This window comes from Crocodylus porosus, unplaced genomic scaffold (genome assembly GCF_001723895.1).
Source record: "Crocodylus porosus isolate Cpor-Errol unplaced genomic scaffold, CroPor_comp1, whole genome shotgun sequence".
NCBI lineage: Eukaryota > Metazoa > Chordata > Crocodylia > Crocodylidae > Crocodylus > Crocodylus porosus.
This window is the reverse complement of record NW_017728950.1, coordinates 19930971-19954932: the sequence shown is the minus strand read 5'-3', so window position 1 is coordinate 19954932 and position 23962 is coordinate 19930971. Positions and strand designations below refer to the sequence as shown.

The window sequence follows — 23962 nt, the reverse complement described above, 5'->3', positions numbered from 1 at the left end:
AACTTACTGGCCAGATGCTGCTCTCCAAGCTGCCTGGCTACATTCCTGGCCACCTGTATGCTGTGGCTGTGCACATGCATGGGGCATTTATCGGTGACATTATTGGCTACATGGGCCAAAAATGCTCATTGCCGATTTAATATCAGTTTTCCTATGTTCAGTGGTGATAAGATATATGGACTAGTATATTGGTGCACCTCTAATATTTACCCCATGGTCAGATTGGTACAGACTGGAAAGTTTTTTCCTTTCCTATGTAGCAGGGGGTGTGTGGCCCATTTCCTTGTTCCCTTAAGCATATTTTTAACAACCACAGTGGCTGCTGTTGTTACCCTACTTTATCTGTGGCACATTAGGGTACTGTCTTGAGGTTGGGTCGGGGTTGATTATGTAGCTTTAGTAATAAGTTGGACAGTAGATTTGTACAGGTTGGTTTGGATAAGGATGATCCTGTCTCTGGCAGAGGGTTGGACTTGGTGACCTTTGGGGGGGTCCTTCCCAGCCCTATTTTTCTATGATTCTATCAAAGACTGATTCACCAGAGTTTGTTCCTTTTAAGGTTTGTGTTCAGATCCCCATTTTCCTATACATAGTTTTCTTATGTCCAGTCTAAGTCAGCCTTCTAGAAGTTTGTGGCTGTTGTATGTTGTTATCCCCTAAGTAACCCTAATGAACAACTGTTCTCCCAGATCCTGGTGCCAACCTCCCCTATATATTTATAGGCTGCCACCAAGTCCCCCCTGAGCTTTCTGTTCTCTAGGTTAAAGAGTCCCGTGCTGCTATTCTTCTGAAGCTTCCTGGGTTACCAAGTGGTATTTGTGCTGAATTAATTGATCCAAGTTTATTTCTACTTGCATATGGCTGAACACCTTTAAAGGTTTTTCTCACTAATCAGTGCAGTTGGAGAGAGGCTAATATGAAATAAATTGTTCACATGTGCTGCCAGAATAAGCCAATGTGCAAGTCAGTGTTTGACCCATACCTGGCATGCTCTTGTGGGAACAGGAATGTGAGATGAGGTGGGACTCACTGGGCGCATTTACACATGTGCTATAATGTACAGTAGCTTATTTTACTGCACATTAAAACATCACGTAAAAAAGTGCAGTTACACTAATGTGCAATAAAATAGGCTACTGTGCATTTAAGTGTCACTCTAAAAAAAACGTGCACTTCCAGTACTTTAACACAGGACATAGGACTTCACTAAGTTCTTTCTTGCTTGAACAAGAGCAATGATGCTCACATTTTTGGCTCCACAGGCCAGACGAATGGCATAGGGCTGGTCCACAGGCTGGTTTGGGCCTCATGCCAGGGTTGGGCTCTGGGGCTTTGTTCTGCTCCATTCCTGACTCCTGTGCATTGGGATCAGGCTCTATGTTGCCCTGCATGCCTGATCTAGCGTATCCCTAGCTATGTTATCCCTGCCCCTTCACCAGCATTCTCATGAGTCTCCAGAATCCTCTATAGATTTCTGGTCACAGTTTTAAATAGTGTCGCTTAAATTTAAATTTCAGTAATAGGAAAAAAAAAAATAAGCAAAAAATCTGTAACTTAAATGGGATTCCAGGTATCTGAATTTTTTTTGCAGTATCATTCCCAGTTACAGTTTTAGCATAGCAAATATTGTAAAAAAACCCCCCAAAACAACCATGCCTGCCATTGTGTTTCCAAATCTGGGGGTGAAACTGGCTAGGCTTGGTCAATTAATACTTCCATCACTTCAGTGAGCAAGAATATTTCTTGCTTAAATATATTTAAAGCAGGGTGGTTGTAGGAAATGGGAAAGGTATGCGGCATTAAAAATGAACAAATCTAATACAATTTAGGATGTTTAAAGGGAAAGAGAAATGGACAAAAATCAAAAGAAGTTAAAAGCATGCTTGAAGACTGGTTTGATTGAAATCTGTTTCCTGAATAACCAAAAAACTGAATAAAACTACTTTGTACTTATCCCAAATCAGAGGAAACTACATTTGTTCTCTTTGAAGCAGGAGTGTCTTTGCCAGACAGTAACACCTTCCTGGCAAGTAGTTGCTTAATTTTAGTATTCCAAATTTCACCTGGCTCAGGCAAAACCCTTATGACAAAACTTGGCACTAAAAAAAATCAATGGCATGTTTAATATTATGCCCATAATTGGTATTTTTCTGCTCTTTTCTTGGGAAGTATGCCCAGTGCACAATGATGTTGATTCTTAGTTGGGTATAAATTGACCAACAAGGTCTTTAGATTTTGTTATTGTAGGCAGCTCATTGCCACACATGGCAGCAGTGTGTTTCTGGTTGAGGTGGTCTACCCATATCTGAAAAATCATGTTGCTAATCTGGCAAGTAGTGTGGGTAGCTGCTGTTTTGGAATCCAAGATGGCTACCATGAATTCATGTTTTGGTCAATATTTCAGTCTCCACTAGCATTAGAAAATTAACTCCAGAGACTAAAAACCAATGTTGTATGAACTGAGGAGATCAGTCATAACATTTTTATTGTGGTAGCCATTTCCAAGATTGCTGATAGTAGCATGTGTGTATTGACGCAATATAACTTTAAAAAAACAGCCCAGTAAACAATAGTCTATTACTAAAACCTCACAAATTATATTACTACAAATTTCATAGCAAGCCTACAGTACTGAAAATATTATAACTCAGGCTAGCCTATTTGTCTGAGCTGCATTGAATAATATAATACAGTTTTTAAAATTTCAGTATCTGGACGAGTCTGATATTACTAATACATAGTTTGGTGGCAATGAAACGCACAGACATATGTTTAGCTTATAGCAGTAGAAAAATGTAATAGTCTAATTCAATGGTAATACAACAGTATATATAACGTTAATACAATGGGTAATTGCAGTTTTTCAGATCTCTTCATCATTTGAATCCATTTCTGAATACCTGTAGTTATTATATGGATTGCAACATGTTGTCTCATAGCACTTGCAGCTGGGAGTGCATGGCGCATTAACCTGCTTGCACAAGCATGCTGGTCCCTAGCCTTTCATCTTGCAGTTGCAACTTGTTATCTGAAGGTGTTCTGCTGGTAATGGTTCAAGCGTGTTTGATTGGAACGTACCCATCGTTTTCAGCTTGCCAACCGCACTGGTCAGGTGATGGCAATAGTAGATTAGTTTTAAATGCACTTTGTGAAATGAGACTTCGGTAGTTGGCCCTATGTACATAGTGCATAAGGAAGTTGTATGTAGGCAGAAGTTTATCTAGAGCTTTTTCTTGATGGAATATTTTTACCCTAACTTCAAGAAGGGTTGTTAAAGATGTTGATGGCTGATGCTACAACACAAAAAACTTTTCTACTCAACTGTACAAATCCTTATCAACATCAGGCCTACTTCTTAGACCTGCCAGTAGATGTGAATGCTGAATGAAAATTTTCTTAGTGTGACCACTGAACGGATTTTTTTTTTTTGTTTTTTTGTTTTTTTAGTGTGACCACTTAACTGGCTGGTGGTGTCATAACCAGTGCAGAATCCAATTAGAGATGCATGGAGTGGCTCAGGCAATTCTGACACAATATCATGAACTAGAGTGAATCTTACTGGGTTGCTTCTCTTCATCTAAACCTTAGGTGCAAGATTATCCCATAGAAGGACTGGTACGACTGAGTTGTTGCAGGAAAATACTAGAGGCATATCCCTGATGACTGCATGTTTGCCCTTAATAGCATTCTTGTGTCAACCTTTTTGCTGCAAATGCAGTTGCAAAATGTCACGTGAGCCTTTCCATCAGTGAAACCACCAACAATAGGCACCTTTTCACTTTGGAAACATTAGTATGATTTCTTAACAAGTTCCTCACTTAGAAAATTAACTAGGCTTTCTTTGTTGCTTGAAAGGATTTGAAACTACACTGTAGCGCAGCTAATGGAAGCAATCTGCTGCTAATGATTCTGTGGATTGGCTAGTATTTTGAGTCCTTAATGTTCTTGTGCCTGCCTTTTATGGGTAGTGATATGTATTGATCAAAGACGACATTGACTTAATCGCGTGTGTTGGAATAGTTGGCAACCGCTTGTTGCACAAAGGAATCGGCCAAATGTCCAAATATTTGTGCAGTTTTTGGTTTTCCTGTTCTCTGTACAAGAGTGCATGATGTCAATAGTAGCAGCTGATTTCTTGGAAGCAGCATCTGGCAGAACAGTTCCTGCTTTATCCCCAGTCAAGATCTGTGACAAGGTTGCTTTGTCAGCCCCATTGAGCAATTTGTGCATTTAAAAAGTGACTGAGGGTATCCAAACAGTTCATGCTGTATGTAAGAGTGCACATTGAACCTTCTACCTGCTGCAACCACTTCAAGAAGCCTTTGTTGTATCTCCTTTGCTTTCTGTGTCTGTTCCATTTTGTTGGGCTGTCCCATAGTTGACTTTACATCCTTGAAGGTTTTCAATTTTGATTTGGGTATGTTTGCATAGAAGCTCTTAGTAGCATCTGCAGTAAGACATTTCTGGATAATGGTGTTCATGACTTCTCTTCCTTTGTCGCATGCATTCAAAATATCTAATGCAGTATCTTCTGTCATAATGTCTTCCATAAAAATGCATAACAGCTCATAGTTGGTAACCTTAAACAGGTGGAACCTGTTGACCTGCTGTTGTAGCGATGTGACATCATTGGCATATCGTTGTCTTTTATTAAGATTGAAAGATGTTGTTGTATTAATCTCAACATTTGAATTGCCATCTCGGGTGACCTTTTTCATGAAGCAGATGATATGCTTGATGTCCTAGTGTATTCTTCACTTGATGTTGATAGGGTTTCCCCTTTCATCTTCTATATGCTGCAGCTTCCTTAACAGTCTCTCAGTGTGTTGTTTTGTATGTAAAAGACCTGTAGAAAGAACAGTGCCAGTTAAGGCTTTTGGAATGTTAGTGCAAGATCAACACAACGTGATATTCTATCAATACTGCCATAACAAGTGTCAAATTCAGCAACTGTACTTATGTTGAATGAGTGCCTCCTTTATTTGCATAATTCTAGCAGGTATACTTTGGCAAATGGTTGACTACGAATCTACTTTGAAACATGATGCATCTTGTAGATTCTGAGTCATACCTCCTACACTTCACTGGACTCAGTGATGCTATCAGCTCCATTGTAACATTTGGTTAAGGCTGATAAGGGTGACTCTCTTGTCGACACTCTCTTTTGGAGATTCTCAGTTCAAGGTAATCTAATACAACAGAGTTGATGCAGCAGTTTTGAAAACCTTTTGGGTATCTAATAATGAACAAAACTGTAAATTTGCAGCAGCTATCTTGGGATCCAGTATAGCTGCCAGGGCGGAAATGTAATGATTATAGAGGTAAACTGATACATCGGTCTGACATCAGATTGGTACAGATATAAAGAAAACTGGCTCTGTTGGAAATTGGCCCAATGGGGCCGATAATTTGGCCAATAGATGCCCATGCTGTGTGCAGCCGCAGCACAGCACTTGGGCAGTGAGGAGCAGTGTGGAAGCTTATAGGTCTGGTATGGTGGGAGGGGCAGATCAATGCCCCCTGTGTTGAGAGAAGTGGCAGGTGCTGTCAGGGTGGGGCAGGGGGTCAGAGCCGTGCCTTGTGGGGAGGGAGGGAGGCAGCTCTCACTGCTGCTTGCATCCCGGGGGAGGGGTGGGGGTGTGTGCCCCGTGGATCTGCACAGGGCGGGGCGGGCTGCAGCTGCGGTTGCGCAGGGCTCTTCTCAGTGGGGGCTGGGCACAGAGTGAGCACTGGCAGTGCTGGGAGGATGCTGCATCCACCCCCAATTTCACTGCTGCTTTGCTCTCAGCATTGCCGCCAGCCTCCTGGCACAGCACCAGCTCTTCCCAGTGCATGGGTGGAGGTGGGGCATTGAGCTGGGGCTGAGCTTGGTGGCTAGCAGTGATGGTGCTGGGAGCAGAGCAGCAGCGAAAGTTGGGGTGAATGCAGCATTCTCCCATCACTGCCGGCACCTGCTCCGAGCCCAGCCCCCACTGGGAAGAGCCCCATGCAGCCCCAGCTGCAGTACCACACCCCATGTAGATCCAGGGGGCACAAATCTCCCTTTGCCCTCCCGGGGTGCAAGCAGCAGCGGGAATTGCCTCCTTGCCTGCCACGCCTCGTGCCACCTGGGCCACGCCTGTCCCTGCCCCTTCCACCTCACTGGACTTTCCAGCAGGAGGCAGCTGTACTGGAAATCGAATCAGTATTGGCTGATATCTTTCGTTAAATATTGGCTATTGGTATCAGCCCCAAAAATCTTTATCGGTGCACCCATATACGATTGATCTCCTTGGTCCATACAGTGTTGGTTTAATCATCAAAATTTAATATTCTAACTGTAGTGGGGGCTGAAATTTTGAAAAAAAGGGAATTCACGGCAGCCGTCTTGGATTCCAATATGGCAGCCACCTACACAATTTGTCAGTTTGGCAATATGATTTTTCTGACATGAGTAGACCACCTCAACCTGAAACACACTGGTGCTGCTTTGTGGCAATGAGTTGCATATGGAGTGACACATGTACCCTTCTTTTTTTTTATCATACTATCTCTGATCTCTCCATTAATTTTTGAAGCAGTTGAATTTGTACTAAGTGACTGCCTATTGCTCAAATTAAGACATACCGGGTAAGAACAAGACTTCCCTGCAGTTGTCTTCTGGAGTTTATCTTTCTCTTTAGTGCAGTATGCAAACTGTTGCCCAGGTAGTGTGGATGAGGAGAACAAACAGCAGGAGCCATTGAAGGGTGGGGGTGAAATGTGACCTCTGGCAGGAGGCAAATCTGAGAGAACATGCATATATTCAACACAAGCCTATTAGTTTGGTAGTATGTATAAGCCAAGTGTTGGAAGCCTTTTGCTGGTGTGGGCAGCAGCTTACAACTGAGCCATTACCAAGGGCCAGAAGTCTCTTCCCCTCCCATACTCCACTCCAAGTGGCTAGCTGTCAGATTCAAAGCCCCTTTGCAGCAAGCATAAACTGGAACACTACAGTACTCCAGTGGGGAGCTCTGTCACCAACCCCTATGCAAGATCAGACTTCTGAGGTCCAGTCTGCCCTGAAGTAATGTATCTTGCTGGTCCCTGTAATATAAGCAACTGAAAATTATAAGTATTACAACCGTAAGCGTTGGGCAACTTTAACTAGGGGTGTTATTGGCTCTGCCTTTTTTGCAACTAACAGCAGAGGCATTTAAAGGCTTGAATATCCATCCTGTTTCCCATTTTATATAAATCAGCTACTCTTCAGAGTCTCTGTAATTACTTGGGAGGTCTGTGGTCAGGAATCTGACATAGAAGGGCAGTAATGCGCCTGGTCTCACTCCAGGCTCCCTGGACTTGAAGCTCATTGTCAACATGCAGGTCATGGTCCATGGCTGCAAGGCTTGACTGAGCCTGCGATGCTCCACCATCTCCTGTCAGTATCATAACTTGCAGGTGGGGAAAGCAATTGCTGCAGGCCCTGATTTAGAGGAGACAGGAGGATCACCAGCCCCACCTCTTCCATCCACTCTGGGAGTCTTTGCTACGGCAGGTGCACCCCAGCCATGGAAGCTGGGCAGCCCTGCACTCAGTAGTGTATGAGAGGGAGGGGTAAAGTAGAATGTATCCTTCCCCCCACCCCTTCTTTCTCCCCTGCCCCCATGCTCACCTGCTTGTTCGCTGTGGTGAACTGAAGCGCTCTTGGACTCTGCCATTTTTCATTGGGAGCTGGCACAGCTGCTCTGTTAAAAGTACAACATTTCTACCAGCTCAGCCCTTAAACACCTAACACAGCGTGCTGTAGGTTAGCCAATGCTGCCCTAGCTCATCTTTAAACAGACAGTGCATGCTCCAGGGCTGAGTAATTATTTTGGCTGGAAGGTCAGTGTAACAAGTCTTGTTGAGGGCTGCACGTGTATGACCTGCAGCTCTCCCTACACCCCTGCCCCGAGTCCCTGGCATTGGGGGGTGGGGGGGGTGTTTGGGTTGGACAAGAGCTGCACCAGCTGCACCCACGTAGCCTAAAGCAGCGTGTGGGAACACAGTGCAGTACCAACCTGGCCACATGCTGGGGACTTAGGCCAAAGGAGGGAGTGCAAGGAAAAGGGGCCAGCCAGGCCAGTACTGGGCTGTTTCCCCCTCCTCCTTGTACCTGCTCCCCCACCCCGAGTCCCTGGCACGCGGCTGGGCTGGGCTGGCGCTATGCTGTGTTTCTGTACTCTGCTTTGGGTCATGAGAGTGCAGCTGGAGTGACAGCTGCCTGACCCAGCCATGTGCCAGGGACTCAGTCATGCAGGAGCCACTCTAACTGCACTCATGTGGCACTGCCTGAAGCAGCGCGCAGGAACTCAGTGCAGCATCGTGTCAACAGTGCCTGTGCTCCTACTGGGTCCAGATAACCTGGAGTTCCTGGCCCTCTTTCCCCTGCCAGTGGGGCAAACCACATCTGAACTTTGACTGTTGCTGGGGCTGGGCTGTCTGGTCTGCGAAAGGGCATAGGGTTGGAGCTGCATGCAGACAATCTCACTGGGCAGAAGCCTGGCCACAAGCTGAGTGCTCCCTGCCTTTGAGTGTACACTGGGGGTTGGGGTGTGGGGCAGGGCAGGCTGGACCAGAATGGGGAGCGGCTGCTCCTTCTGCAGGCTTAAGTACAGGAAAGGGAGATGGGCAAGAGGTATCAAAAGCCAGGGTAGCCACAGGCTGGATGCAGTTCTGCTTCAGAGGAGCAGCCGCAGGCCAGAGTTGGCCTGCAGGCTGTACTTTGCTCACCCCTGTCATACTTCCTTATATCTACGTGGGTTAGCAAACAGCCTGTACAGAGTCGGCAAAATAGCCACATTATCCAGTAGGGATGGGGAGAGGCAATATTGTGTATCATTTAAATGCTCACATATTGAATATTCTAGAGGTTAGCACTAAAAGTAAACTCTAGTAAGTGGTTTTTTTTGTTAACTGTATTTCTAGGGGAAAAAAACAGGGATCTGGAAACTGTAGCCTAAAGTCTTAGCACAACTTCAGAATGCCAGGATTGGTACCTGTTTTTGAAACCACTTAATTAACAAGTGTACAGTTTAGCCAATATTATGTTTTTGGGCAAGCTTAATTGTATTCTACATAATGATTTGTGTTTTGGGTAAAGTGCTTATGCAGGCAGTCCTTGACTTGCAATGTTTGAGTTGCAACGTTTTGCACTTACAAGGTTTATAAATTGATGCCCTGCTTCAACTTTACGATGTTGGTTTCTACTTTACAACGCTTGATCTGACGCAATGCCAAGCCAGCAAACAAATTCACTGTGTCGCTCATCTCCCTGGAGAACATCTGTCCAAACTTCTTTGGACACTTTCTTTAAGAAAGCAGACAAGACTCCTGAGAAGACTCCAGCCAAGAACCCTTCAAAAAGTCCAACCAAGAGCCTTTCAAAGTCCAGCAAAGTCACCCCAAAGAAGTCCTTCCAAATCTATATGATTGTTATTTACAATATAAATACATTAATGTAGCTATATTACTCATCTATAATTGATTGTGTACAAAATTCTGGGGTAGTTTTGGTGAAAATAGGGTATCGGGCCTTGGTTCAGGAACCAATCCCCATTTATAACATTGTTTACCATGGGGAAAGTTGGTTCCGAGTTGCAACATTTCGACGTAAGATGTCGTTTTCAGGAACCAATTGTGTCATTAAGTCCAAAGACTGCCTGTACAGTATTTCAGTTTTTTGTAACAACGTTTTGGCAGTTTAAAAAAAAATCATTTTGTATTCTGTATCCAAAAGCTTACTCTCTAAATATATAATATCAACAGACATTATTGTGAAAGATAATGCTAGTGAATTACAAGCATGTTTCAAGGATTTGCAGTTATCTTAATGAATCGAAATAATCTTACATGGTTTTAAGGGTGAACTACTAAGTTCGTTAAAACTCCAAGTACTCTTCTTTTTGAGATTTCCAAAAATAAAAAAGGGAATAATGGCATAGATATATCTTTGTGTGCATGCATGCTTTAAGGTAGGGAGTTGTGTATGTGTATATGTATTTTTAGTTAAGGGAGGCAAACAGAATTTGATGGTTTCTGGGTTTTTTGGGGGTTTTTTTTCCTGTCAACTCTGGAAAAGTGGTATTTTATATCAATATGTTTTTTTTTCTTAAGGTAATGCCATTCTTCATTCTAGAAGTAAAAAAATGTGCAGTTCATGTATTTAATATCATAGAGACAAATTTGCTGGTATCAAAATTACTTTTTGAAGTTGTACTTAATATGGTTATTTTTGCCCCTTCCCTATTTTCCATCCAAATCTTTAATGCATTATGAAACTGAAACAGTTTTTCTTGGAACCTGTTGTTCAGTGGCATTATTCAGGTACAACTTTAATTATTTTCCAAGTAATTGTTTAGAGGGAAAACAGGCTATGAATATACATTGTAGCTTGGCCCACTTATACCAAATTTGCCATATTCTTTAGTATTTGGATGACTGAATAATTTTTAGGGCCAGCTGTCTTTTACTTTCATATTACTTTTAATTCTTGGCTTGAATGCAATTAGTAGCATGACCAAAACCAGCAGGACTTGGCCCTAAATCTCAGATTTTGTTTTATTAATGGAAGTACTATATTATGCAACATACTTGAGTAACTTGGAAGAAAAACTGCTTTTGTATTGGAATATCAAACTTCGCCTCTGTAGAATTTGTGTAACTACCAGTTTCTCACATACCATGCTAAAGTCTTGGCATATAAAACAGTGTAGAATTTGCAGTTTCACTACTTGTTCATCATTTTATAAGGATTTATCTGATATAGTATTTCTGTTGTATATATTCAAAATGTATGAGCGTCTGAAGTGAAATAATCACATCTCTAATGCAGAACAATGTCATTTTGCTTATTCCAGCACAATTTCTACCTGATCAGTACACCTGAATTATTGTCTAATGCAGTTAATCTACAAACACCAAAGATGCTGACCAGAAAGATTAAGCTTTGGGATATTAATGCCCATATAACCTGTCGTCTGTGCAATGGATACCTGATTGACGCTACCACTGTAACGGAATGCTTACATACCTGTGAGTATGACTATATAACTCTTCAACCTTATGTTAAAGGAATTTTTCTACCTGATGTACTAGAGTTTTGACACATTAGAGCAGGTTTCAGTTGAAGCTTAAATATTCTGTGCATCTGTTTATAATGCAAGTTTTGCTCTTAACTTACTTTTTCAGCTAAATTGTGTTGTGTCATCATGACCAAGAACACTTGTTGCTTTGCATAAAGCTGCAGCCATATGCAGTGAAATTTGGTTAAATAGCCACTGGGCTAAGTAAGTGTCAGTATGATCTTCTTATCGCATTGATGCACTAAATCCTGATCGGTCCCAAAACACTTTTTGGCTAATTTGTCACCTATTAAAGCATAGTTAGTCATTCCCAAATTTACACTTATGCTAAACTGAGATCGAATGTGTTCCTGATAATTAATTGGCTTGAAAGGTATTGATCCATACCTCTCCTGTTAAGCCAGCTGACATTTTTCAAATTACTGGTGCTCTTTCACTTCTCTTGGCTCAAGAAGATATAGGATCAACTATTCCAGTTTGTAGGCTTGCCTTCTATTTTGTTGATAAGAGCATGTAATAGTGCAAAGCAAAGGTCTCTTGCTGATTATTTTACTCCATCACAATAATGTAATTTATATATAGTGAATACTGTGAATTTTTGTAGTAAGAAATTTTACATTATATGATTCTACAGATCAATCTTCAGTTTTCACATATTGAGCCCAAAGTGTTTACATTGTATGCTTAAAATTTTTTTGGGGGGGTAAGGTAGGTGAGGAAGGTGTGTGTATAATACATATATGCATTTTTCCTCTGTAAAACCATTCTTTACAGTTGCTCCCTATGGGCTGCAAGAAACACTACTCAGATTTGAAGATGGCTAAACACTGATAGTATATCAACGAGTTACTGTCCTCATTACTAATTCCTTGGAGTGAGGAATTAGTCAGATTTTACTGTCTCACAAATGGTAATGTGTTTACATAGCATGTATAGATTCACAGCCTGTTTTACATTGAGGGAACAGTTGTGCCCATCTTCCCATGGATCTAAATGTTTGGGAATTAAGGGAAATGCATTTACTTTCTCACCCCAGAAACAGCTATGGCTAAAAAAGGACTGGTAAAGCATACTCTGCTGTGCCCCAAATTGAATTATTTGTGCTGAAATTTGGTTGGCCTTTTTGTGGCTGCTACACTTTTTGCTCAGTGGGATGTGTCTTAGAAGGGATTCTTGGTGAGGTGTATCTACTCACAGGGTAAATGTCAGAAGTTTGAAGATTGCATTTGCAGGTGTATTCTGGTATCTGGTCCGGCCAGCCTGAGGTGAGGGCAGTAGAGTGGGAAGAGTTGTTATGTTGGGTGGAAGCCCACAAATGAGCTTGGCTACGGGCCAATGGAGGTACAGAACAAGATTCATACTACAAGAATATCATGTTTTACAGAAGCCTCTATCTGTTCCAGTGGGTGGGTGAAATAGAAACCATCCTGTATTTTGTTTCTGTAGCATGACCCTCAACTGCCTATCGTAAAGAAAGTTTCTGCTTAGAACAGCAACTTCAGTTGAAAGGATTAGTATTAGTGAAATACTAGAATGTATCCCATAGAGCAGAAGCAGATGCTAATGGATTCTAAATCCTGTACATCTGCTACCAAAAATTTGTTTTTATATCTGTGCTATATACCAGCTCTGTGTTTGGAGACTAAAAGCCTTAATTTGTCCCTCTTTCATCCAGCTCAGCTGCCATACATATACAGAGATCTGCCATATACATGGTCTTGCCTATATTGAAATAGGGGATCTCTGCAAACCCTTGCTAGGTTCATGTGGAATGTAAACATTTTGACACACCCATTTTTAAAAGAAAATATAATGAAATTTGAATATGCTTGTGGCGCTCATCTTGAACCACTTAACACATTTAGGCACAGTTGTTATTATATGGAAGTATTTTTCTGGTAGCAGTTTACGTGCACTGTGGTAATGTCTTGGAAACTGATTCCCCTTGTACTGTACTTCACAAAGATAATATGTTGTGGGCTTTCCAGATTTTCCCATAGTACTTGGTTTTAAGTGTAAATCCACTTCCCTTCAGTTATTTCCTTACCTATATGCTCATTTCAATAAGGTCCTTCTCAATGCTGTAGATCAGGATAGATCAGGAATGGGCAATTATTTTGACAGTTACCCAGCCCCCTTGTTGCCATCTTGGGACCAGAAGTCCTACCCCCTGACCTTTGCCATCAAAAGTTCCTCCCGTTGCCTCCCCACCCCCTGGAAATATTACTTTTGTGGAGGTTGCCATCTTAGAACCACAAAAAAAAATCATACACTAACAGTCCAAATGCCTACTAAAACTTATTTTAATTTTATTATGGAAAATATTTTTGTCCCGAATTGTGTTTGCATAGTGTATATAGAGGTGATTGCATAATAACTCAAAAACATATTCTTACTGTTGTATATTGTGTGTGGGGGATGTAAGTGTGTGGTGGGGGATGTTTGGGTATGTGTGGGGTGCGGTGTGGGGGTTGTTTGAGGGTGTGTGATGGTGTTTGTAGGAGCATAGGGTATAGTGGGGTGTTGTGTGTGTGTGTGTGGGGGGGGTTTTGTGGGGTGTGTGGGGACCCGTCCTGGACTACCCCTATGGCACAGCAGCAGCAGGTGGGGTGCTCGGGGCACAGGTGTCTGGCTGGGCATGGCTCCAGCCAGTGCTGCACATCAAAGTAAGGGGCACAGCCTCTACTGGGCTGTCTATCACCGGTGCTCCCTGCCACTCACCCACAGTCCCTGCACTCACTGGACACAGTTGGGAAGCCCCAGGCACTGGAGCCAGCTGCTTTCTCCACTCCCCAGGGGAAGGCCCCTGGGGCTTCCCTCCCTTGCAGTGCAGCCCTGGATCTGGAGGCTGTGCCTCTTGCTGTGATGTGCATTGCTGGCTGGAGCCGTGTCCTGCTGGGTACTTGTGCCCTGAGTACCCTGCCTGCTGCTGCTGTGCCATAGGGACCAGAAAGTGGGGAAAAAATGGCAGACTGCCCATCTCCTGAAGCAGGTGTGGGCTGGAGAGAGATGGGGAAAGTTCCCAGTCTCCAGAAGAGGAGTGGGGCAAGCAGGAAAAAGCCTCCAAAAGTCCTATCCTATTCTCCTGAAGGGGAATGGGGGGGAGGAGGGGGTAGAGGGCAGATAGTGGGAGCAGAGCAGATCAGAGGCTGAGCCCCTGACATCAGCTCAGTCCAGGAGCCAGTCAGGGGTCAGTCTGGGAAGCCCAGAGGGCTTTAAAAATGCTTGCAGGCACTGTTTGTTTACTTGGAAATTATCTCCCTCCCCACTTGAAGAGGATGAGGATCAGGAATCCTGGTTTTCCCTGATGATTTAAAAAAAAAAAAAAAAAAAAAAGCAAATTCTCTGATATTAAAACCCCCCAAATCTGTGATTTTAAAATGACAGTCCCCTACCCCCAGCCCTCCTGGCCTTGCTGGTGCCCCTCACTCCCTTCCCACAGCTCTGCTTGCAATGTTCCCTCTAACGAGTAGCGGTCCATGAGTGTGCTGCTTTAATCCTGCCTTCCCCTTTTGGTATGCCATGGGACACTTACTGAAGGTAAGGTCTTAAGCCTTCACCTGGGGCAGGCAGCGGGGCCTGGGGGCTGGCACTGGCTCTGCGGGCTCCAGGAAACTGCTCTGCTCCCCTGCGTCGCCTCAGGGAGCGAGGAGGCATGTGGTGTGTCATGTGGTCCCCCCCCTCACCTCCCTCCTCAGCCTCACCTCAGGGAGGAGCTGCTGCCTGCCCCAAGTGAGGCTCTGCCAGGCCCGGGGAACTTCTCTTCTGGCTCCAGGAAGTGCTTCACTCCCCAGTCTTGACGCTACGTGTCTCCTCGCTCCCCAAGGTGATGCGGGGGAGCGGAGCAGTTCCCTGGAGCTGGCAGAGCCCGCACTAGCCCCCGCCTCCGCATCACCTAGGGGAGGAGGTTACCTTTAGTAAGTGTCCCATGCCACAGCTCAGCTCCTCTCCTAGTGGGTGCATGGCCTGAAAAAGTTGGTGTGCAGCCAGCCTTTTACTTGCGCACGGCCGCTCACGTGCCACCTTAGAGGGAACCTTGCCTGCTGGTGCCTTTCACTTCACCCCACTCCCTCCCTTTTCCCTCCACAGCCCCCCAGCCCTGCTGGTGCCCCTCGCCTCCCAGCCATGCGAGAGGGGGTTCCCATCTGCCAGGGCTGTGGAGCCAGGGACCTGGGTCCACAGGCCGCTGCCCCTGGCAGGAGGTGCCAGGTGCTGCAGAGGAGCAGAGCCCAGCTCCCTCCTCTGCTGCCTGGCTGCTGTGGACTTGGGTGGGGCCAGCTCCCTGCCACTGCATGCATTCCTGGGGGCAGGGGAAGCCATGCCCCCCGGGAGTGTGCGCAGCAGTGGGACATTGGCTCCGCCCCCGGATATGCTGCCTGTGGCCCGGTCCTGCTCCCCACTGGGACCCTGTGGCTGTGCATTATGGCCCTGGGCCCCAAGCCCTAGGCACTGCCTGGCTGGACAGCAGCTCCAGCCTCAGCCCCAGCCCTGCTCAACCCCCTCCCTAAGCAGACCTCAGTCTGCCCTCCCTACCCTGCACTCACCTGCGGGAGCTGCTCTCCAGGCTGCCTGGCAGCCGTGTGCATATACATGGACCCCCTGCCTGACTGCCCTCCTCCCGCTCCCTCCCCACCCCCTGCAAGCTGGAACTCTACCAGCCTGCTGAGGGCTCATCACAAAACTGTAAAATCTGCAGGTTTCTCCAGTAAAATGAGAAATCTGTATTTGCCTCTGGTAAAAGGTAGAAACTGTAGTTCACTTCACTTTTCTGTGGGAAATGGAAAACCTGGATCCCTGTTGATAGTTACTGAATTAACACACCAGGCAGGTCCAGCTAGGGCTTCAAATCAGGGCCTGGGAGGGGTGGGACTTATGGTACCTCATAGCCAGTCAGAGATGTAAGGGCGGGAGTTCACTTTGCTCTGCCTTCAAAGTGGTGGCTCCAGTTGTGATACGGCCGTGAAATCAGGGGCCCTGGCTGTTACAGCTGTGTAACAGTCCACTGGGGCCTGTGAATTTGGTAGGTCCCTACTTATTGTAGTTTCAGATAGCTGCACAAGGTGCCTGTTTTTTCATGTGGGAGACTCATATTCCCAACAGTTATTCTAGTTCGGTCAATCAAAGGACAAGAAAAGACGGGGAGAAAGAGTGCCAAAACTCTTTGCATCAGATCCAGAGTTGAAAGCCTCAGTACATTAGCATATGCCCCTTGGCACTGAGAGCAGGGTGGATTAACACCCTCAGGTCTAATAAACCAGGGCTTACTCAGTGGTTTTGATCTAGGCCTAAAGGTAGATGATGTCAGTAGCAGAACTAGGAAATCTTCCACTCCCTTACCACGATACCAGAAGAGAGGATCCCCTGACCTGGTAAGGATCTGCCTAAGGGATATGTCTCTTGCAATTTTTTTGGCTGATATACATAACAGACAAAGCTCATGCACAGGGATCCTGGTTTTCTCTGTTTAAAAATCCCAAATATCCCAAATTCTATAATTAAAAAAACAACACCCAAATCCCATGTTTTTCTGTGATTTACAATGAAGTCTCTGTGTCTCTCAATTTTAAAATGGTTTGGAAGCCTACTAGTGCCTCAGTCATTATAATTACTCATCTATTTTGGCATATTTTATCATAGAAAATCAGAGCTCCTTCTGCCTCCTTCAGTCACCAGGATGCAAGTTCAGCTGTGGCTTCCCCCCAGCTGCTTTTTATGGTGCTGAGCAACCCTGATATGCCCTGCCCCTACCACTGCCCATCACTTCTGACCCACAGCCCCCACTCCCCACCAGACCTGCTTCGCATCCCTTTCTCTTGAATTGCAGCCCCCTGGCCCTACTAGTGCCCCTCACTCCCAACCTGTTGTGCCTTGCCCCCAGGCCTCAGTCCCCCAGTGTATGGGGAAGGGTGGGAGGTGTGGGCTTAGATGATGCATGGGGTGGGCACAGGCAGTGCATCTCCAGATTTCTGCAACCACAGTAGGGCACAGGGCTGCAGCTTGGCTCAGCCAGCTCTGGGCAGGAACTGGCTCTGTGGCCCAGTGGACAGGATCTTGTGCGGGAAGGAGTGCCACCCCACCCTGCCGTGGCTGCAAGGTGAGGTGTGATGGCGGCAGCAGCAGCACGGAGTTGTGCTCCCTCACTGCTGCTGGGCAGGCAGGGGGTGCCTGACCTTGTCCATAGCAGCACGGCACTTCCTCCTGCACTGGGAGGCAGTTACTTGCAAGAGATGGAGGAAGCAAGCTGATGTAGATAAAGCCATGCGGGAGCCACTGCATCAGGATCTGGGCGAATGCCTGTTCACCAGAGCGCCCCAAGGGAGTTTTTTCCTTATGTCTAGCCTAAAATGGTCTTGGAGGAGTTTGACTGTTGGACCTTGATATCCCTTGGGGTCTGTAGGCCTTCAATTGCCAGTCTTCTGGCCTGTGCCATTGTCATGCTTCTCTACAACGGTAGAGCAAGGTAGGTTGCAGATGGAACCATGTACCATACTGGAGCAATTCTCCAACTCCCATCAATGTAGCTTGCACCTCATGCTGCACACTCTCACACAGCTGACAGTACCAAAAAATTCTCTGGCACCAGACCCTATGCTGACTGCAACAGCGTTGTCTGTAGGCCTGGTATTGTCCTCCAGTGTAGGCTTGTCTCCTCAGCACAAGCTGAATCTTTCTCATTTGAGTGCTAGCTGAAGTCCCTCTGAGTGCCAGGTCATTCAGTACCTAAACACAAGAAACAATTCTCCAGAGAGCAGCACTATACAAAACAGCCAGCAGAGTCCAGCTTGCTCCGTGAGTTGGGGAGCCCTTCAGAGTGCCAGAGATTTCATAGGCAAAATCATCTTTTCAAATCTCTTGTTACAGTACACAGAGTTTCTCCTTATAAATGCGGTCTGACAGGATACTTGGGAGATATGAACCTGCTGACCCAGCCACTTTCCAACACTGAGTTGTCCGGTCTACCAATTCCTGGGACAGTGTTATGTCGGACTGCTGGATACAGGCATAGTGGCAGAGGGATGTCCTGCCTGGTTTCTAGTCCCCTTCTTTGTCCCTTTTCAGGGAACCTTCTCGTGTCAGTCTGCTTTAGGAAGAAGTCGAATTGCTCCCTGCATGTAGAGCCATAGAAAACTTTCCCCTGTTGGAGGAGAAAGGGGGCGTTTAAGCAGTTCTTTTGGTGCCTGCAAATGAGTGTGGTTGGAAACCGGTGTTGGACCTAAGAAACTTTGATGCATTTATTTGCATGCTCATGCTTAAGATAACTGCAGGCAGTATGACAAATACCTTCTGTATATCAGGGAACTCAGAGTAGTATGGGGGGTTGCATAGCATTTTCCTGCCTCTTTCACATCTGTTGTGTCCAGTTTATGACCGACAACTCAACCACACTGCTCTATATCAAGAGCTGCCAGTTCTTTCCTTGTATGCAGAAATTGTGTTCAGCCACAGATCGCCAGACATATTTCTGGTCTCTAAACACCACTGCAGACTGTGTAAGCAGAGTGACCTCTCTACCTCGTGAATAGGAAGTCAAGAGTTCAGTGTTCAAGGTTATATTTGCAGAGTAGGATCTCTTTGCAAACAAGAAGAACAGGGAAGTGTTCTTCCTTTTGCTCCAAGGGAGGGCTTAACCCAGATCCAGTGGTCAAGGAGCCTCCTGTATATTATTCCCTCCTACTCTTTTTATCCTGCGAGTTCTCAGCATGGTGCTACGGGACTGGGCCCTTGTAATATTCATTGCTTTTGAACAACATGAGTTAAATTTGGTATTAGGAGCACCTCTTTAGGTGGGGAGAGATTCCAGATCTGCTAATCCAGGGGAGGGAAGGTTTTCCACGTGTACCTTCATCTCACAATCTAGATATGAGATCTCTCTCACAGATGAAGATTGTCCACCCACGTCAGAGGAATTCTTGTCTATAGTATAAAGCAACAGCCTTAACTAAGGGTGGATGAGCAGGACACCAGCCCCAAGCACCAACTTAGTAGGGGCACCAGAATCACACCCCAGGCCTACAGAATATGCCTCTTGGCCCCGTGATGGTGTTCTTGCAGTAGCAGCCAGGTGCAGGGACAACTGGGCCAAGGCAGGTAGACCACATCCTGGTGGCAGCAATAACAGCAGGGGCAGCCAGGGCCTGTTCTGAGTCCTTGGCATAGATAAGTCTTTGTACCCCATCCTCTAGTGCTCAGCTATATTTTCCTGTCCCTCCAATGCTCAGCACTAGGATCCTGACCCCATCCTCTTCCCTTCCCTCTCCTCACCCCTCCCCTCCTCTCCCCCACTCTCCTGCTCTGCCACAGGGTTTGCCCTTGTTGCAAACTGTGTTCATTGCACCTCTGGTACAAAACCCTTGGCTAGGTGTGTATACCTGGCAAAATGGGGCTGAATTTTCATCCTGTGCATGCCAGGTATTCTTTTCCAGAGAAACAACAGCATCTCCTGGAACTTTCTAATGCTCAGTTAAAGTCCCTCAACAAGTGGGTGAAAAGCAATGTATTCACTTGACAGTCCTCCAGTTTCTTTAAGGGCCCATCTAGGTTCTTCCCTCAGGTAGACAACCAAACCCCACACTAGCTGAATCATCGTCACATTCCTGATCAGAGTGCTGGTAGAAGTTATGGCAGTGAGCTCTTTGCTATACCTTTTCATGAAAATGGCTTTCCTGATAGTAGTTACATCAATGAAGTAGGTGTGTGAGATCTCGGGACTCATCCCACATTCCTGCTCATGGGTGTCTTGGGCTTTCATTTGGGACCGCAGATTAATCTTCAAGTGCTTTTTCTCAAAGTCCTGATCCTCCTGGGTGGAGACCTTCCTGTATTAACCAGATGTAAAGAGGGCACTGGCCAATCTCTTCACAGAAAAGAGCTGCTCAGAAAGTCCCCTTGACCATTTGTATCTATAGCTGAGAGATCCAAATGCATGCTGACAGACCAGAAATTATCCAAATGGACCATACATATAAAGTAATGTTATGAGAATGCTAGGGTGGTCACAGGCTACCACAACCAGACTGTTTGGTTTTTTTTCATAGCTTCCCTCTGTAATGTTGCCATAACAGATGCCTGCAGTGTGGAAGCCTCTAAGTCTTCCAGTTGGTGTTCACAAAAGGGACACTGGGGAGAGGGAGCGAGAGCTTTTAAGGCAGTTAAGTTAGCCTGTTGATCTCCATAAGTTTAAAGGAATTGTGTTTTATTAACATACGGCCAAACTTGAAGAGTTCAAGGAATACAATCAAGGTCTGGAATATTATGTAGTCACTGAGTAGAGACAAACATTTCTGGCTTCTGCATGCATTACTTGGGGATACACAAATATTTGGCATTTCAAGGACTGTCTTGAAATTTAGAATGAGAATCCTGCAGAATACCTCGCAGAGAAGTAGGTTTATGGTGCAGGGAAACTTCCCCCATCTCTTCCCATTCCCTTTATCTCCATATGAATGTAAGTTTTACTATGGAGACCTGTGGGACCAACTCCAGCAGGTACTGTGTTTTGATAGATATACTTTAAAGTTATTTTCTTCTGATGCCTGTACCTTGATAACAGAAATAGGTGTAAGAGCTAACAAAATGCAACTTCTAAGTTGTTTCTGCACTTTTACTTTTGACACTAGTCTGTACACGAGCTGTTATGTAAAATTAAATTTCAAGGATTTTTTTCTCCAGCATTCAGAAAGTGTGAAAAATAAGTGAAGCTGTATTTCTTGGGTATGTGGGGAAAAAACCATAAGTAGTTAGGAAGAAATAACCACTGAAAGATAGGTGAATAATGCCTGCTAGTTTCCAGTGTAGAGCTGTCTAAATTCAGAGTGGCCAGGGGCATATAGTTCCCAGGCCAGCAGTATAAAACTGCTGCTGCCATCAAGGTGCCTGCATCACAACATCCAGGTTAAAAACCCCTGTCTTATACCTCCTCTCCCCCCGCCCCATAAATATGTTCCTGTGCTTTAATCCTATTTTATAATTGTCACTTTTGGAGTTCTGCTTCATTCTCCTGCTGCTGAGCATGGTCCTCTCCAATTTCTTCCACCTGCTCTGTGCTACAGAGTTCTTATGGTCTCTGGGTGATAGACATACATGGGGGGCTTTCCTGCACTTCTGGTTGTTGCTGTTCACAGCCTACTCCAGATATTGCTACTCCTAAATAATCCCTGACCGAGGCATATCTAAATACTTGAAAATCTCCAATAAAGGAGATTCCACAACTTCCCTAGCCAGTCTATTGTATTGTCCCATGATTCTAATAGTAAAGACATTTTTCCTGATATCCAATTTAAACCTACTTTGCTGCAATTTCAAGCCATTGCAATACATCATACTTTCTGCAATCGGGAGAGAAAAATTGTTCTTTCACTTAGTCTTCAAATATCAGAAGAGCTGTCATAACAGTTACAATTTTTATCACCTGCCTTTTGTCCTAATTTATCCACATACTTTTAAAAATGGGGTGTGTTTAGAAAGAAAGGAGCGGGGGGGACCCCTGTATGTAACTGTTATAAAACTGTAAAAGATTGATTGGATTTTGTCTTTGGCATAGTGGCAATAGCATTGTCCATCAAAGGGCTACTCTACGTCTGGGGTATGTTGCTAATGCAGGTCAGTGGCCACATCTACACAAGATGCTGACTGCAGTTTTTACTGTGCAGTCATTTAGTATGTATATAAACAAGTAGTAAATGACTGCACAGTAACCTGTTGTTGCTGCACAGCAGCGCCAAGTGGCTTTTTGTGCCATGGACTGTGCAGTACCTTGAGACTGCCATGCGGTAGCGCTGTCATTATTTCTGCCATGCAATGCAACTACTAGTAGTCTTGGGCTACTGCTCAGTCGGTAACTCTTGTAGACATGGCCAGTGAGTAATAGGGCTGGGTTGGACTGTTGAGGATAAAGTTTTCCTACTAGTTGAGTTGTTGATAGTATTGCTATGAGTAGAAGTTATTTTAAATGTATGGATGCATACTGCCATTCTGGGCCTAGCACACCATGACTGTATATATAAAGCACTAGGATTGATTTTCTGTGCTGAAGGATGTCATGACCATCAAGATCAATTTGCACACATGACTACACCAGGACCTAGAAAGGATATTTGTTGCTTTTGTTCCCATTCTCCCCTTTCTTCCCATCCGTACTCTTGTGGGGCTGAGCCTACCTACTTCTCCTTTGGCACATTGGACACCTGAATGTTGTTTAACTGCTGGCTGAGCAACTGATGAATGGCTGTGGAGTATGTTGTTAGGTGCCTCAAGGCACAGCAGAGGTTACTGGAAGTGTCTGGACATAAGTACTTGCTCCAGATTGTCATGAGATTTTATGCACTTGTTAACGGTGTTGGAACTGCAGAGGCAAAATTTGGGCATGACATACAGGGGCCTGTGACTTGAAGACTGGAATGGAGAGGGGTAGGCTTGTCCTGTGTGGGTGGAAGACTCTTAGTCCTGTGTTGGGTGGTCCTGAGCCCTGGGGGCACAGTAGCACTGTTTGGATACTCTGGCAGCTGTGAGAGGCTTCTATTTCCCCTCCACTTGAAGCTTTTCCATCAGTATCTCCACCATCTGTCTGGATTGACCTATTGTCTCGGTTGTGACCTTGGTGTTCCAGTGTCCCTGAAGGCTTTAGACCTGAGAACCATGAGGTCAGCACAGAGGTAGTTCATTGTATACTCCCTTCTGCACCCACTGCCCTCATCTGCAGTGAGGCTGTTGGGTCTGCCAGCATATTTTTCTTGCTCTTCTTTGGCAGTCTGGCAACTTGCTGAGCTCCAGCCTTGGACAGTGACTTGACTACCTCTGCAGCAGCAATTGGTACAGCAACAACTGCAGGTGAAATATGCTTAAATAAACAAGGATTTTTTGTAAAATCTGTCCTACTTGCTAAGTTAAATTCTCCGCTTTTTCTTTCCCCACCATGCTGCCTAAGGAAGCTCTTCCCATTTTGGTTCAGGTTCTTTAGATAGTAAAAATGCCCTGAAGTACTGGGATTAGAATTCCCTGTCTTTTTTTTGTAACTTTTAAGTCCTTGGGTACCATTTTGAGATGTGGGATCCACCTGAAGGGTGTGCCCCTCACTTGGACTGGTGTGGGACTTCCTACAGGTTTTCTGGGTGGCTGACCATAACTGGTCTGAAGTTTTGATGTTCGTTACAATCTTTTGAATGTTGCAGGATCCTTAGGTAATTGAGAACATACTTTTTCCTGTGTGCATCCTCATCATACGGTAAGAGCTCTTCATTGTAGCTAGAGGAAGCTCTTTAGTTTATTTTCCTACTGACTAAAGAAATGGCTTTGCTGAAGGACCTTGACTGTTGGTATAGCCACATGAACTATGGGAAAAGCCATGAGAAATTGGGTTGTTCTCCATCAAACCAGATTGCATGAACAGTTCATGAAGAAGCAGGAGTACCTTGCCACCAGAAACTGGGTGCTGATAAGGCACTTGCTAGATTTTTTTCTAGAATGAGCTGACTTCTTTGCTGACTTGGTTGGAGGAAGGGACGAGAGACTTTCTGCTCTCCCTGTTTGTGCTCAGGGTGCCAGGGCTTCCTTTCTTAATGTGGGTCCTCTGATCTCTGCTGCCCATTGTTTTCTAAAGATTCCAGACATAGTCCTTCTGCCTCCCTGTCTCATGACTGTCCTACAGCCTACTCCCATTCCAGGCTGGCTTACATATAGGGGTGCACCAATAACAATTTTTTGGGCCGATACTGATTATTAACGAGTCGTATCAGCTGATGCCGATCCCCTTGCTGATTTTATGCAGTCTGGCAGCATGGAGAGCAGTGTCATCTCGTAAGTCTGGTGGGGGGGGGAAGGGAAGGGGGGAGGGAAGGAGTATGGGGGGCAAATCAATTTGGAAAAGATTCAGAAAAGATTCA

The 23962-nt window shown here is 45.1% G+C and overlaps 1 protein-coding gene across 7 annotated transcripts in view; it reads left to right on the top strand.

Annotated features, from left to right (window-relative positions):
- Nucleotides 1–23962, top strand: part of PCGF3 (polycomb group ring finger 3) — a 149972-nt gene that overhangs the window by 8475 nt on the left and 117535 nt on the right. For all 7 annotated transcript variants that reach the window (XM_019554854.1, XM_019554850.1, XM_019554849.1 and 4 more), the window contains one exon: nt 10860–11034. In XM_019554854.1, the coding sequence (XP_019410399.1) occupies nt 10860–11034 (175 nt within the window). The remainder of the gene's footprint in view (nt 1–10859; nt 11035–23962) is intronic.